The sequence below is a fragment of the Sus scrofa genome, chromosome 17 (assembly GCF_054392235.1).
Source record: "Sus scrofa isolate SSC_HxYL_T2T_F1_AM1 chromosome 17, Sscrofa_HxYL_maternal_Yorkshire_Landrace_v2.0, whole genome shotgun sequence".
Taxonomy (NCBI): Eukaryota; Metazoa; Chordata; class Mammalia; order Artiodactyla; family Suidae; genus Sus; species Sus scrofa.
In genome coordinates, this window is record NC_139399.1 from 32211909 (window position 1) to 32228675 (window position 16767).

The window sequence follows — 16767 nt, forward strand, 5'->3', positions numbered from 1 at the left end:
AATCAGACCTGACCTCAGTGGAGCCACTCAATCTACCTACTTGCCTTCAGAAGACAAAGGATTAGAGAGGCATAGTGAACGACACCCCATGTGACTAGCAAAAACTCAAATGTAAGAATTCACTGGACGAAAGACATGGTCCCATCAACAAACAGATGGTGGGAAAAAAAGAGGGAAGGCAAACCTATAGATTATAAGACACTTTCAAGACATATTGACCAATGCTAAGGGTGGATTTATTGTGGGTCTTAATGGAAGTACATCTGTTGAAAAAAAATGAGAAAATTGGTGTGGTCTGAACATTGACCAAGTATTTGTTTATATAAGAAATTAGTTAATTTCTGGTGTGTGTGTGGGTGTGTATGTGTGTGTTGATGATGGCATTGTAGTTGTGGTTTTTTTTCTTCCTCTTTTTAGGGCCAAACCTCTGGCATATGGAAGTTCCCAGGCTAGGGGTTGAATCAGAGCTACAGCTGCTGGCCTACACCACAGCAACACCAGATCCAAACTGTGTCTGAGACACAGCTCACATCACAGCTCACAGCAACACTGAATCCTTAATCCACCCTGAGTTTGGAAAGAACAAGGGAATACAAATGGTGCTCAGTAAAGACAGATAAAAATAATGTTTTTCAAGTTTCAGAGTAATGAGTTAGGTCGTCCTTAATGAAATATAAATTATTATATGCTTAGCAGTAGAGAAAATATGTATGAAAAATATAATTTATTTAGAGAATGATTATCTTCCATATATATATATATATATACACACACACATATATATACACACACACATATATATACACACACATATATATACACACATATATATACACACACATATATACACACACATATATACACACACACATATATATACACACACATATACACACACACACATATACACACACATACACACACACACACACACACACACACATATTTTTTTTTTTTTTTGGCTTTTTAGGGCTGCAGGTGCGGTGTATGGAAATTCCCAGGCTAGAGGTCGAATGGGAGCTACAGCTACTGTCCTATGCCACAGCAATAGCAACTTTGAACCCAAGCCGAGTCTTCAACCTACACCACAGCTCATGGCAACACTGGATCCCCAACCCACTGAGAGAGGCCAGGGATCGAACCTGCATCCTCACGGATATTAGATTTGTTTCTGCTGGGCCACAACAGGAACTCCCTGCCTTCTTTTTAATAATAGTTAAACCTCATAGTTTTAACAAAAGTGTATACTAGTGTCAAATGCATTCACTCACCCATCTGTCCATCTGTCCATCCATCTCGCCATCCGTCCGTCCGTCCATCCATCCATCTATCCATCCATTCATCCATCTATCCTTCTTCCTGCCTTTTGTTTAGCAAAGCAATAAAGGGACAGTGGAAAAATAAGAGGATGGAGAGAGGACAAAGTGAAAGACAAAGGAAGACAGTAAAGGAGGAAAGGAAGATTATAAATGCATGATGACTGCATTTATAAAAAATTTATAAAAATTTTAAATAAACTTAATTTGTCTTTTGCTTTTTAGGGCCGCACGTGAGGTATATGGAAGCTCTCAGGCTAGTGGTCAAATCGGAGCTGCAGCTGCCAGCCTATACCACAGCTGCAGCAACATGGGACCTGAGCTGCATCTGCAAACTACACCACAGCTCACGGCAACGCCGAATTCTTAACCCACTGAGCGAGGCCAGGGATTGAACCTGCATCCTCATGGACACTAGCTGGGTTCGTTACCGCTTAGCCAGATGGGAACTCCTAAACTTTATTTTAAGAGCAGTTAAAACGTGACAGAAAAATAGAGAGGAAGGCAAAGAGATCTCTCCTACACACCCCCATCCTCACATACACACGGCCACTATGAAATTCCTGCACCAGAAGGTTCCATCTGTTATAATCAGTAGCCTACACTGACACAACATTATCACCCAAAGTCCACAGTTCACATTAGCGTTCACTCTTGCTCACTCTATGGGCTTTGACGAATGTGTACTGACATGTACCCATCATGACAGTATCCTACAGAGCAGCTTCACTGCCCCAAGAATCCTGTCCTCTGCCTGTTCACCCTCCTTCCCACCACTGACCCCTGATCCTTCTCCTGTGTCCATAGTTTTGGCTTTTCCAGAATGTCATATAGTTGGAATCATATAGTATGTAGTCTTTTCAGACTGCTCCTTTCACTTAGTTTTATGTATTTAAGGTCACTCTATGTCCTTTCATGGTGTGACAGCTCATTTCTTTTTAATGTTGAGTAATATTTCACTCTCTGGATGTACCACAGTTTATTTATCCAGTCACCTACTGAAGGATGTCTTGATGGCATCCAAGTTTTAGTAGTTATGAATAAAGCTGCAATAAACATTCATGTATAGGTTTTTGTGGGGACATATGTTTTCAGCTCATTTGGGTAAATACCAAGAATGCAACTGCCAAACTGTATGGTGAGAGTGTGTTTAGTTTTAGAAGAAACTTCCAAACTGTCTTCCAAAGTAGCTGCATCGTCATTCATTCCTGCCACCAATGTAGGAAAAGTTCCTGTTGCTCCACATTCTCCGTGGCATCTGACAGCCATGACGTTTTGGGTTCTGGTCATTCAAATAGGTGTACAGAGAGATATCTCATTGTTATTTCAATTTGCGATTCCCAATTGATATATGACATTGAATGTCCTCTTATAGTCTTTTTTTTTTTTTTCTTCTTAACACTTGTCACCATCAGAAATTATCTCACTTGGAGTTCCTGCCATGGCTCAGTGGTTAATGAACCTGACTACCATCCATGAGGACTCGGGTTTGATCCCTGGCCTCGCTCAGTGGATTAAGGATCCAGTGTTGCCGTGAGCTGTGGTGGATGTCACAGACGTGGCTCAGATCTTGTGTTGCTGTGGCTGTGGTGTAGGCCGGTGGCTACAGCTCCGATTCAACCCCTAGCCTGGGAAGCTCCATATACTGCTGGTGCAGCCCTAAAAGATCAAAAAAAAAAAAAAAAAAAAAAACGGCAAAAAACAAAAGACAGAAATTGTCTCATTTATATATATGTATTTCTTCTTTTTTTTTCTTTTTATAGCCATACCTGTGGCATATGGAAGTTTCCAGGCTAGGGGTTGAATCGCAGTTGTAGCTGCCAGTCTGTGCCACAGACACGGCAACACCAATCCAAGCCACATCTGTAATCTATGCCATGGCTTATGGTGATGCTGGATCCTTAACCCACTGAAGGAGGCTAGGGATCAAACCCGCATCCTCAAGGACAAACTATGTTGGGTTCTTAATGGGCTGAGCAACAACAGGAACTCCATTCTTTTATATTCTTTTATTTTATTTTATTTTATTTTTTGTCTTTTTGCCTTTTCTAGGGCCACTCCCATAGCATATGGAGGTTCCCAGGCTAGGGGTCTAATCAGAGCTGTAGCCACCAGCCTACACCAGAGCCACAGCAACACAAGATCTGAGCCACGTCTGCAACCTACACCACAGCTCACAGCAATGCCGGATCCTGCACCCACTGACCAAGGCCGGGGATGGAACCCATAACCTCATGGTTCCTAGTTGGATTTGTTAACCACTGAGCCACAATGGGAACTCCTCTTTTATATTCTTATTTGCTATCTGTATATCTTCTTTGGTGAAGTGTGTGTTCAGGTCTTTTACCTATTTTTAGATCAAATTTCTCATTTCTTTATTGGTTAGTTTTAAAAGTTCACAGTATGTTTTGGATAAGGGGCCTTTATCAGATGGGTCCTTTGCAAATGTTTTTCCCCAGTATGAGGCTGGCATTCTCATTATTCTCATTCTTGGCATTGTCTTTTGTAGAGCAGAAACTTTTAATTTTAATAAAGTCCAGTGTATCAATTAATTCTTTCATGGATCATGCCTTTGGTGCTGAATCTGAAAGGTCATCACCGTACCCAAGGTCATCTGGGTTTTCTCTAATATTATCTTCTAGTTTTAGAGTTTTGCATTTTACATTTTGGTCTATGATATATTTTGAGTTACTTATTGTGAGAGGTATAAGGTCTGTGCTAGAATCTTTTTTGCATATGGATGTATAGTTGGTCCAGCATCTTTGTTTGAAAAGACTATTTTTGTTCCATTGCATATCTTTTCTCCTTTGTCAAAGATCAGTGGACTTTATTTATGTGGATCTATTTCTGGGCTCCCTGTTCTCTTTCATTAATTGCGCTGTCTATTCTTTTGCCCCTAACACACTCTCTGGATGACTGTAGCTTTACCGCTAGTCTTGAAGTTGGGGAGTGTCTGTCCTGTGCCTTTGTTTTTCTGCTTCAGTATTGTATTGGCTGTTCCGGGACTTTCACCTCTCCATACAGACTTCAGAATCAGTTTGTCCACGTCCACAAATACCTTGCTGGGAGACTGCACTGAATCTATAGGTCAAGTTGGAAGACCTGATATCTTGACAATATTGAGTCTTCGTATCCATAACACAGACAATCTCGTCATTTGCTTAGTTCTTGATTTCTTCCATCAGCATTTTATAGTTTTCTTCACATAGATCTTATACTATTTTATTAAATTTTTACCTAAGTATTTAATTTTAGGGGGTGCTAATATACATTCTACTGTGTTTTTAATTTCAAATTCCACTTTTTCATTGCTGGTATATAGGAAAGTGACTATTATATATTAACCTTGTATTGTGCAATCTTGCCATAATTGCGTCTCAGTTCCAGAAGACTTCTTATCCATTATTTTGGATTTTCTAAAGAGATAATCATGTCGCCTGTGAATAAGACATCTGCTTCCTTCTTAAGCAGAATGCCTTTTGTTTCTTTTTCTTGTCTTAGTGCATTAATTAGGACTTTAATTTTAAAAGTACACTGTAAGTCACCATATGGCGATGGGAAGATTGATCATTTCTAGTGTTTTCTATGTACCTGACACTTATCCAAGTATTTTACACATATCTCATTTAACCTTCTCAACAACTCAGCTATGAAGTGAGTTCTTTTATTACCTCCATTTTGTGGAAAAGAAAACTGATTCACAGAGAGGTTAAGTAACCTGTTGATGGTACTCAGCAAGTGGCAGAGCAAGGATTTAAAACTAGGTCTGCTGGACTATATAGTACCATATAATGTATATTTTAAGTCACTGTCTTGTATCAATTTGGGATATATACACGTTACATCTTCTATAGGTAGAACTTCTGTGCCATTCAGAAGTTCTGGGGCCAGGGGTTAGACCTAAGCCACAGCTTCAACCCAAGCCACAGCAGTGACAACACCAGATCCTTAACCCAATGTGCCATCGGGGAACTCTTCTCTTTTCTTTACTTCTTCTCCTTCCCTTCCTCCCTTCCCTTATAGGTGTTTTTAAGATACCATTTTCATTTGATCCCCTCAACAGCTCTGAAAAATTAGCTCTTTTGTTTCACATTGAGAATAATGAAGCTCAGAGTAGGTAAGTAGCCAGCCCAAGAGCCTATTATTGCAAAGTGGCATTTAAACCCAAGTTTAAACACAGGCAACACTAGATCCTTAATCCACTGAGCAAGGCCAGGGACTGAACCCACATCCTCACAGAGACACTGGGTCCTTAACCCACTGAGCCACAATGGGAACGCCTAGGTAAAAACTATTAAGACATCCAATCATAGAATTAGCCCAACATCCAATCCAGAGTGAGGCCCCACTTCCTTGCACTCTGCCCTGAGTCACCTAACCTGAGCCCAAGTCCTATTCTAAGTTCTTGGTAACACCTTGCAGAGACGCCACCTGCTTCCTCTGAAGCAGGTATCTGTTTTTCCTCAGGGCAGTGGGTTAATATAAATCTAACATTGTTAAAAAGTAGGTGTGTTGCTGGGGGTTGCTGGCCAAAAGGCATTTACGCTTACCTATTTTTTTGTAGGCAGAAGCTCAGGGACGCATCAGGTATGTTGGGGACTCCTAAGGGGGTGGTCCTGCCCTCAGTGACCCGGGAGATGCAGAGAGAAGCAACTGGCTGTGTAGAACAGCAACATAAACACAGAAGAATGGTGCTCATTTCGTCATGATCCTGGGCCCCCAATCTTTCTCACAGTGGACAAGAGCTTGACCATGATCAAATTGTCAGAAGCCATTTCTAAATTTTCAGATGACAATTTTACAGGTTGAGTGAAAGGCTGGTGTTACGGCATGAAAGTCCTGGCATCTTCCAGGGGTCAGCATGTATAAGAACATAATTGTAGTGTCTCTGCCCTTGGAAACTGATTTTGCAAGTAGACGTGACAGACTGAGGTGCCCACCTTGTTACCCATTATGACTGCAGGAGGGTGGCGCTCCCTTGTCCTTCCCTGGCTCTGAAATGTGCCAGAAGGTGCCATCGCTGTTGCCATTATCGCCACCACCGTCTTCACTCACCACTGCACCACCCAACACTTCTGAGAGCTTCTCTCTGTGCCAGGGTCCAGATTCTGTCCGTGATTTCACTTAACCCTCAGGTCAACTTCTGGAAGGTGGTGTCTAATTTATCCTCATTTTACAGATAAAGCAGCCGTTGGTGACGTTAACTTTGAAATAGAGCCAGATTCAAGACCCAGGATGACATGCTCCAAGGACCACTCTCCCAGCTCTCACACAATGTTCATCCATCTTCCTAACGCTCTAGCTAAGGAGGTGAAAAAAAAGGCAGACAAAAAGGAGTGGCCTTGGGCTGGTGCCCACTCTAGGACTTCCAAGTATATGTCCTAGAAATTTCCTGGGTCCTTACTTCCAGAGGTGGTGGTTTTATTCTTGAGAGCTTTACTGTTCTGGAGGATTTCATTTGTTTTCATTAATTACAGTTACTCCTTGAAATGACAGACTACTGAGATGATGAGCGGAAGTGTTCCCTAGTAGATAATAACATTCCCTGAAATTAGTGACACAAAACACAAAACAAAAACCTCATCTGGGCAGATTTTTCTGAGAATTTGGTGAATGATTCAGGGAATTTGAAGCACATGTGAAATATCAGGAGAGATTAAGAATTCCATTAGACGTCTATCTGTTGCCTTCAAGTAACTTTAGAGTACAAATAAGGGAGTTTGGGACCTAAACATATCTTTGAATATGAGCAAGAAAGGAACAGGTATCTCAAAAGAAGTGGAGGACAACGCTCATGGACATTCCAGAATCAAGTATGTGGAAGACCCAACTCCATCTCAAATGCAGAGTATGCTGAGGATTGAGAAAAGGAGCCTGCTCTGAAAGATGTTCCACTAGGAACTAAGGCTTTGCCACTTACGGGCTCTCTGACCAAGACTTAACCTTCTCACCTGTAAAATGGAGATAATAATAGAAGTCACCTCAACAGCTGGCTGGGAGGAGTAAACGGCCTGATGTATCAAGCCTTTCACGTATGCCTGGCACTTAGTAAACACTTAGTAAACATGACATTGCAGGAGCATTATGTGGAAGCCTATGGAATTGCCAATATTCCTGCATTTCTGACCTACCACAAGGGCAGGTTCAATCTAACAGTAATGGTATCTGGCTTCAAGGATAGTAAGTAACAAGGTGGAGTTCCCACTGTGGCACAGTGGGTTAGGGGTTTGGCATTGCTGCAGCTGTGATGTAGATCACAGCTGCAGCTCAGATTCCATCCCTGGCCTGGAAATTTCCATATGCCACATGTGCAGCCTAAAGGGAAAAAAAAATAAGGATAGTAACAAGAACCTTTCTGCTCAAGAAAAGGCACTGGGCAGAGACTGATGTAATCATATCCCGTTATCTCCAGAGCCTTTTCTGCTGGGCTGCTGTCTGCGTTACAGGAAGGGCTGGATGAGCTGGGACGTAAGCTACATGTGGGAAGTGTTGCTGTCAGAACCCTCGGCCTGCCCATGACGTGCACACTTGCACTGAACCCATGTTCGGAGTGGGGGGTGGTGCACCACGGTGGCAGCAACATCAAGACTGCCCATGTCAGAAACCGTCCAAGAGTCTATGGGTCTTTTTGAGCAAAAGTGCATGGAGGCGTTGGAGCATGAGATGCAAAGCAGTAACAGGGTGGATTATAGAAACACTGGCCCCAGATATAAACCAGAGTTGTCTGCTAACTATATAGGTGGAGCCAACAAAGTTTATCAGTAAGCATCAGTGCTAGGGGCCAAGTTTACTCCTCCTCTTAGCATCACCATGTCCTGACTCATTCCTTTTTATGTGCTACCTACCATGACTCCATATACGTCACAACCCCATATACACCCTGACCTCATACACACTCCGACCCCATACACACTGGGACCACTGTCACACACAACTGAACTTCCTCTCTCCGAGGTGAGAAAATCAATCTCTAAAGCATCTTGTGATAGGCAGAAATTTCTGTTACTACCCATCATTTTTACACTAATTATACCTTTTTACAAGCAAGATTTAACTTATACAATTTAAAAAGCAGCAATGTGGTGTCTACGTCTTCCATGTGAAACCATTTTATGCTTTTTTGCTGATACGCTCACATGGTCCAAATCTTGGAAATATTTTAATAGCAAGGAAGATGGAAACACGACTGAATGCTTAAACCACCGCTCTATGCTGCTCAATCAGTGTGAAGAGGTTTATAGAGTTGCGTTTCTGGATTTTAAAAATCAGCAGATAATTCCTTTTGAGCCAACACTATGTATATTAGTGTCTACCAATACAAATGGGTCCTACTGGAATCCATTTTTCTGTATGTGCTTATGTATTTAATTATACACACCTCTAGGTAAAGTTTCATACAGAAATTTAAACATATGCTCTTCGAGGGAAGGAAATATCATCATTTATCTTGATATTCTATTTAACACCTAGCGCAGTCTCTAGCAGGGATTAGGAATTAAATAAATGAATATTGAGTTCAATCAAACAGGAAGTCCAGGAAAATAAATGTTAATTTCCACCTGAAAATGCATTAAATCGGTGACTTCTAATGTTAGATTGAAAAAAAAAATCAACAGTAGTTGTAGGAAATTAATCCAAGAAGCTCAGGTTAACTTTCTGTTAAAGCAAAGCTAAATTACACACTCTCCTTGAAAAGAACATAAATCTTCTAAGATTGAACAGTCATCATTAGGTGAAACATTTAATTTAAAATGTAAGTCCCTATTTCCAGGAGGTGTGAAATGCATTCCAGAAAGGTGAATGTCACCAGTAAACCACAGCCGCAGGCAATAGGAGGGATGCTTGTATTGGAAGAGAGGCTAACACAGAACCCCGTTCACCAACAGCTGGTGGCTTAGGAGGGCTAAGCGGTTAAGCAGATCCTGAAAGAACAAACACAGGCTCCATCTGAAAGCACCAAGGATGAAAGCGAGAGAGAGCTTTGTTCTGACTTTGTTCTGACTCTGGAAGGTGGATGCTCTGACAGCTGAGCTCACGAACGTGCAACACAAAAAACACCCAATCTGTGTGGGCCAGCAGTCGCCATGTGCATTTAATCAGAGCCTTGAGTAGGTCAGGACGTCAACAGTCTACTTGCTGTTAGTTTGCAAATGTGTTTCGATATACTGTCATTCTGCATCTTTCCATTAAAGACCACTCTAGATAACTGAGGCTGGTAAGGGTACGGTCAAGAAAACCATCACTAGTTCTACTGTTATTTTCAAATTATGCATATGATACAATTACACCTTGAGGAGAACTTGGTCAAGCAGACTCACCATGACAATCTTTCCCCGGAATGTAAATTCTTCAGCTGGATATTAGGGTCAAGCCCCCTCACAGGCTGATTTTATTTATTTATTTTCTCTTTGTAGGGCCACAGGTGTGGCATATAAATTCCCAGGCTAGGGGCTGAATTGGAGCCACAGCCACAGCCACACCAGATCCAAGGTGCATCTGAGACCTAAGCCGAACCTCTGCGACAATGCCAGATCCTTAGCTGACTGATTGAGGCAATGCACTGAACCTGCAACCTCATGGATAACAATCAGGGTCTTAACCCACTGAGCAACAATGGGAACTCCTGACTTTTAGAGGCCTGCAATGACCCCTCCAAACCTCCGTCATCACAGTTCCAGGACCTTTTCAAATGTATAATTCTATACTTTAATGCACATGTCTGTAAGCATGGCCACACTCGGAAAACTCATCTTCCCTCAGAACAGTCTATGCTGAGGATCTCAAAACTCTCAGATGCCCAGCATGGAGCCTGATCTCCTTGTCTTCAAGTTCTGCATGGCCCCCACTCCTGCTTTTGGCTCTCACTGGAAACTCTAGTCTCTGGGTGCTTCCCTAATCCTTGGTGCACTGGCACTAACTGGACACCATGGGCAGCCACTAAGACTGGCTCTAGGAATGGGAACAGTACCAAATTTTTAGGGAGGACACGGCAATTCACAAAGGGCTGTATCGAGTGTCCTCTTACTTGATTTCATTTGCAATAGGTCTTATTTTTACTACTCTTGAAGGAGTATCAGAGGGGACTTTGTTGGGCCCCTGGGAAGCTTGTTGACTAGAGTGAGCTCTTTGTGATTTTGTCTTCTCTGCCTCGGTGGCCACAACGGCAAGAGAGCAGCCAATGACCAAGGGCCACCTGCGATCATGCCTCGGCACAGATGCTGTCTCAGTAGCATCAGATGCCAAGCAAATAAGCAACTCTGCCCCAAAAAGAAATATGAGCTATAGAAAGCAGTCTGCTAGGCATGCTGGCAGGGAGGCAGTCAGAAAAACAACAGTTGTGTTGAACCAAAGTTCTCCAAGTAGCTGGCTCTGAAGACGAAGTTAAAATAAGTCAAACAAAACCGAACCATGACTAAAATAGGTATGCGTCTTTTTGCTTCCAACCATCCTGAAAAAGTAACTGTGGTGCGATACTATATGACTTCAGTTAATTAATTCAAGTTTTTGGCAACAGGCTTCATCCCCCTGTTCTGCATTGTGCACCATCTGTCTCTGTGAATATTTAGTTCGCACCCACAACCTGCTTCCTAACCCTTGGAATAAATGTATCTCCTTCAGACCCAGGATGATGCCCAGTTAGACTGGGGTGGGGTGTGTGGGGGGGAGGGGAGAAGAAGACATATTTTAAATAAACTGGTCTCATTACTTTATAATCTGCTGCTGCTACCTCTCATGTTACGAAGCTGCACCATCAAATCGTGAGCCAGAGGTAAGTGTTTAAGAGGAAGGATTCTCACTGGTCAGTGGGAGGGCAAGTTTTCTACACACCGAGAAAACAAAGCTTGATTCTGTTACCTCTAAGTGACTCCGCCTCTCAGCAATCACACGCTCATCCTTGTTTCCAAATAGTTTCTTTGGCGGGAATTCAAGGGTCGCAAGCTGAAATACATATTTTACAAGAGATGCATTAATATCACACCTGTGATGTTTGGGCTCTTCGTAATCAATTATTATATTACTATTATTTGGAATCTCTATCAAGGGATGGAAAGAGAAAGAGGTTGGAGGTTTAAAGACAGTAGGCCCTAGAGTTCCCTGGTGACTTAGCAGTTAAGTCATTGCGATGGCTTGGGTTCGATCAATATCCTGAGAACTTCTGCATGCCTCGGGCATGGCCCAATACATAAATAAGGTAGGTCCTGCCTTGTTTAGCCACCAACCAAATGTGTGACCTTGAACAGACCAGGGAGTTTCCACAAGGGTCAACCAAGAGGCAGGATGACAGGGACTCCACAGGAAGCACAGACTTGCGTCTCAATGTTTTGTTCCAGATGATGTACGCATCCATCTCTTTGCCAGACGGCATTTCACATGTTTTCTTTTTTAAAACATGAGTTTGCTTTTCTTTTATGCCTCTACTTATACTGGAACTCAATTATTTTTTTGTGTTGAGATGAGAATTTGAAAATTTGACTTGCAATCTATCTGAACATTATTTTGTGCCAGAGTTTTTAGGATCATTGTTCTTGAAACATCCCACGTTGCCTTTGGTCAGCTTCTGCTGCAAGTGAAGAGCACCCGTGTGAAAAGAGGACTTCTTTTCAATCTTTTCACCTTGTTTCCTCAAGAACAAAGGTTTAGAATTTGTTGGAGCCAGGTCTGGGAATTTCTTAAGTATTTTCCTTGTGCTTTGCTTCTTGGAAGTACAAAAATTGCCATAAATAAAGATAAGTTCTCTTAGAGACACTAAGGCAAGAAAGAACTCGTCAGCTGGTGGAGACCTGAGCTAGGGTGGCTTTGGCTGAATGAATGCTGAATGGTGACAGCTGCAGGTGCTGAGGAACTTCACTGTTTCCTCCCTTCCTCGCCTTGTCAGGTTCAGACACATGGAGAAGCCAATGGAGCGTCATCAAGAAAAAAATGAACATTTTCCTCCCACAATATAGGTTACAGGGTGCCACCAATGCCTCTTTTATACATATGCAAATCTTAGTTGATTTAAATATATATCACCACAGTGGGGATAAAAAATTAAGGACTTTAGCAGCGGTATATTTAGTACTTTGAAAACTTAGCATTAAGTAGAATACATATGCAGAAAAGTGCACATAAGTAAATCCGAATTTTCAGCATCTCAATACACTGTAACCACCACCGGGATCAAGAAACAGGACATCCCCAGCAGCCCAGGACCTCCCAAGTGCTCCCTTCCACTGCCCCCTTCTGCCCTGTGCAAAGGCTGGCACTAGCCTGGCTTCTAACAGCATGGTGTAGTTCTATTTTTTTTTTTTTTTTTGGCTTTTTAGGGCCACACCCACTTTCATCCCATATGAAAGTTAACAGGTTAGGGGTCACATCGGAGCTACAGCTGCTGGCCTATGCCACAGCCAAGTGGGATCCGAGCGGCATCTGCGACCTATACCACAGCTCACCGCAACACCAGATCCTTAACCCACTGAGCAAGGCCAGGGATCAATCCCGCAATATCATGGATCCTAGTCGGGTTTATTAACCACTGAGCCACAAAGGGGAACTCCCTCCCCCCATTTTTGAACTGCATGTAGATGGCATCATACGGCATGAACCCTTTTGTGTCTACTGTCATCGCTCTACCTCGTGTTTGCCAGATCCTCCCAGGCACCATGTGCAGCAATAATTTGCTCATTCCTGGGAGTGAATAGTATTCCGTATGTGAATGCTCCGCCAACTGACTTGTTCAGTCTCTGATTACTGACCTTTGGGCTTCTTTCCAGTTTTTTGGCCATTAGGCATTGTGTTGCTATTAACATTTTCCTATAAGTTTTTTTTCCCTTTCGTTTTTTAAAGTTTTATTGAAGTACAGTTGATTTACAACACTGTGATAATTTCTGAACAAAGCGATTCAATTATACGTGTACACACATCCATTCTCCTATAGGTTTTCTGATAAACCTATGTAGGGAATGTGGTTGGTCACAGTCTTAGGGGTGAACGTGCCAGGTTGCATGGAATGCAGGTGCTCAGCTGTACCTGAAATTATCAAATGGTTTTCCAAAGCAGTCCTACTCACTGGCACTCCTACCAGCAAAGAATGAGAGACCCAGCTGCTTTAGATCCTCACCAATACCCGGTGCTGTGGGCTTTTCCATCTTAGCAATTCTGGCGGGTATGCTGTGATTTCTATTGTGGTTTGAATTTGCATTTTTCTAATGAACCATGATGCCGAGCATCTTTCTACATGCTCCTTGACCATCTGGTTACGCATTTTGGGGAACTGTCTGTTTAACTCTTTTGGTTTGCTTTCTTTTTTGTAAACTCGTATATGCCTTTTTCTTATTAAGCCTCCCTTTTCACTCTCTTTAAGGTGTCTGATGACTCCAGAGCCTGTTTTAAAAGTTAACTGAAGTCAGGCAGAGGTTTGCGCTTTTCACAGTCAGAGACATCTTGAGGTGAGTGGCGTGTAGCACCTCTCTTTTTTTCCCACCGATGTTCCAATTTGGTTGCTTACATTGAGCTTTAAAATGAGTCCAAGGTCAAGTGACAGACCACAGGCACTGAGGTAAGACAGGCCCAGTATGAATTAGCTACTCTTATTATTTAGAGAGATCTGGTAATTACCAAGAAAGTAGCAAGCCACACCCCCTGGTCCCCTCTCCCCATCCCTGTACAGGTGATATGGCTTCAAGGGTTTTCTGGAATCCTGCCTCGCCAACACAAACACACTTCCCATATGTTACTGCTCAGAGAAGACAGGTGCCCAGAGCGTGTCTTCTGGGCTTCATCCAGCCTCGATTTCATCCTGCACAAATGTGCCTACCCCACCCACACCCCCAAATGCGGTGATGATGAAAGCTTGGCAAGCAGGCTTTCACGGTTGTTTTGTCATTTTCCTCTGTGGCTGATGAGGGGATATGGTTTCTATCAGGGGAAATTTACAGGCAGGTTTGCATGCTCAGTCAGGACTGGGGCACTGAAAGAACCTTGGGCAGCTGAACTGGGTGGGGAGCAAACATTTACATTTCCTCGTGGTCCACAGCGGTATCCCATCCTGAGATGGAGGCTAGTATTTTGTGCTCTGACCATCCACCCTGTGAAATAAATATGTACAAATTCTGTGTAATACTGTTGTTCAGATTGTAGGAAGGAAAGGGCAACCTTAAACGGCACTGAGGTACATAATCCTAACAGTCTAACTCCACAGATAAAGAAATGCAGATCCAGATTTCAGGGACTTAGAAAGGTTCCAAGGGAGTTCCCATTGTGGCAAGGGGGGTTGAGAACCCAAAGTAGTGTCCATAATGGTGCAGTTTCAGTCCCTGGCCTCGCTCAGTGAGTCAAGGGTCCGGCGTTGTTGCAAGCTGTGGCATAGGTGACAAATGTGACTGAGATCTAGTGTTGCTGTGGCTGTGGCCACAAAAAGAAAAAAAAAAAAGAAAAAAAAAAGAAAGGTTGCAAGTCATGGGCTGGCTGAGTCAAGACAAGGAACCCAGATGACTCTAGGTTTTCATAATGAGGCTGTAGAGAGCATCTTTGGGGCATGGAAGACCTGCCTGAAGTCTTCCAGGGCCTGGAATCCAGATGAATGGCAGTGACCCTTCCTCCAGTGTATTGGCCTGAAAAATGATGGATAGCTGCTGGCAGTGGTCAACAGGTCCACCAAGAGCTGTCAACAGAACCTCCCTGAGCACCTACACCAACAGAGGTGACAGGGGTTGGCGATGGGGTGGCATAACAGGAACATGATGGGTCTGGAGGCACAGTCCCCAGGAGTCTGTCCTGGGACATAGAGGATTACCTGTTCCTGTCGCCTTTCTCTTCACAGAAAAACGGGAGCACCGAGTTGAGGTGAAGGAGGTGGGGAGAGACAGAACGGGGGCACAAGTTCCCATGGGATGGGTGATAAGTGCACAAGATCCCCTCTGCATCCTTTGGGTGGGGCTGGGCCACAAACAAACTAAAGTAGAAAGGTAAGGTCGTGAGGTAAGGTATTAAAAAATGTACTGCCTCCATCGAAATAGTTATATTTATATCAGAAACTGCTTTTCAGCCTCTTCCCTCTGAGAGAATGGAAACTACCTCCATTCCTCCTTTTTAGAAAATCTTGACAGTGCTGTTTAGCCTCGCAATCTATAAACTCTTAGGCTGAATGAGATGAAATTGCCAATCTTGAAGTTAAACATGGCTGCATATCAGCAATTCCATCTGGTTAAACCCCATATAAAACTCTGACATTTTTAAACGACCACTAGGGTGAAGATCCATCTCCAGCTGCTTCTACCTGCCAAGGATGAATATCCTGGGGACTGTCTATCGGCTGCTCTAAACCAATATTCTTTCTAGAGAAGAGTCTTCTTAAAAGTGCTCAAAAATAAAATGAAACTAGAAATATCTTATAGTAAAAAACAGGCGACATTAAAAGAGCCGAGGAGTTGGGGTAAATAGCGTAGGTGGCATAGAAGCCATTTAGGGGCCAACAGCTGTTGGCACAGAACGGATTAGAGCGGCATGCTCAGCATCAGCACATCTTTTTTTTTGGGGGGGGGGAGATCATCATAACCTTTACGTGGATTAAAGGAAAGAGGGCAGGAACTACTGCTTAATTCATGATATCAGAAAATCCGTCTAATCCTTTTTATCTTTAATATTATAAAAATCCTTAGAAGGGTTTAGAAATCTGGGTTAGAAAAGAGGTCTGAACTTTTTTCTCTCCACAAGTACAAAGTTACTACCTTCATTTATTTTGAAACAGAACAGCAAAAGCAACCCTCGGTAGGTTTCATTTCTGGATTGGGAATTATTTCAACTGTCCAAATACTTTTAAAAATGGACAATTTACCAAGATAGAAAGAACCACTAGTCAGGACAAATAATGTGCCTGGAGAGCCAAAAAAGGGAGAAAATCTCTTTTCCATTTTGCAGAAAGTGTTGTTGTCTGAAAAGTAATATGTCCAACAAATGAAGAATAAAGAAGAGGCTCAGAACGGGGGGTGACTGAATTGTCCCTGACTTTCTCACTCATGTCCTACATACACTGACATCTATTGTTTGTTTGGCTTCTCATGTTAGACATAAAATTTAAAATAAAATCAATCATATTAATTGGGCATTTATGTTTCTTCTCAAAATTTTTATAGTTAAAATTTTTTCATTTTCGTTGCTTCATTTTTTTAATTGAGCAGATGGTTGAGATCTTATTTCCATGAGAAACACTGTCAGGGACAGTAAACAGCAAACCACTGGTGGAGGAGAGGCTCCTCTGATTTCCTTTGTAACCTCTGACAAAGGAAATACAGTGTCCTATGTTTCCAAAAATTAAAGTTCCTCAAGTTCTATACTCCTGACAATAACCAAATTCTAAAGGAATTCAGATAAATGTTTCTGATGTGTATAAAAACGATCAAGATACTTGGGATTCAGTAATGAGGAAAAAAATAACTTTCTTCCTTTTTGTAAGATTATCTTTTCAGAAAAG

At 42.4% G+C, this 16767-nt stretch overlaps 1 protein-coding gene across 18 annotated transcripts in view; it reads right to left on the reverse strand.

Annotated features, from left to right (window-relative positions):
- Positions 1-16767, reverse strand: part of KIF16B (kinesin family member 16B) — a 308817-nt gene that overhangs the window by 23449 nt on the left and 268601 nt on the right. For 12 of the 18 annotated variants that reach the window (XM_085004496.1, XM_021078047.2, XM_085004494.1 and 9 more), the window contains one exon: positions 11172-11255. The exons of the other annotated variants lie outside the window; for them this stretch is intronic. In XM_085004496.1, coding sequence (XP_084860622.1) covers positions 11172-11255 — 84 coding nt within the window. The remainder of the gene's footprint in view (positions 1-11171; positions 11256-16767) is intronic. 18 annotated transcript variants of the gene reach the window in all.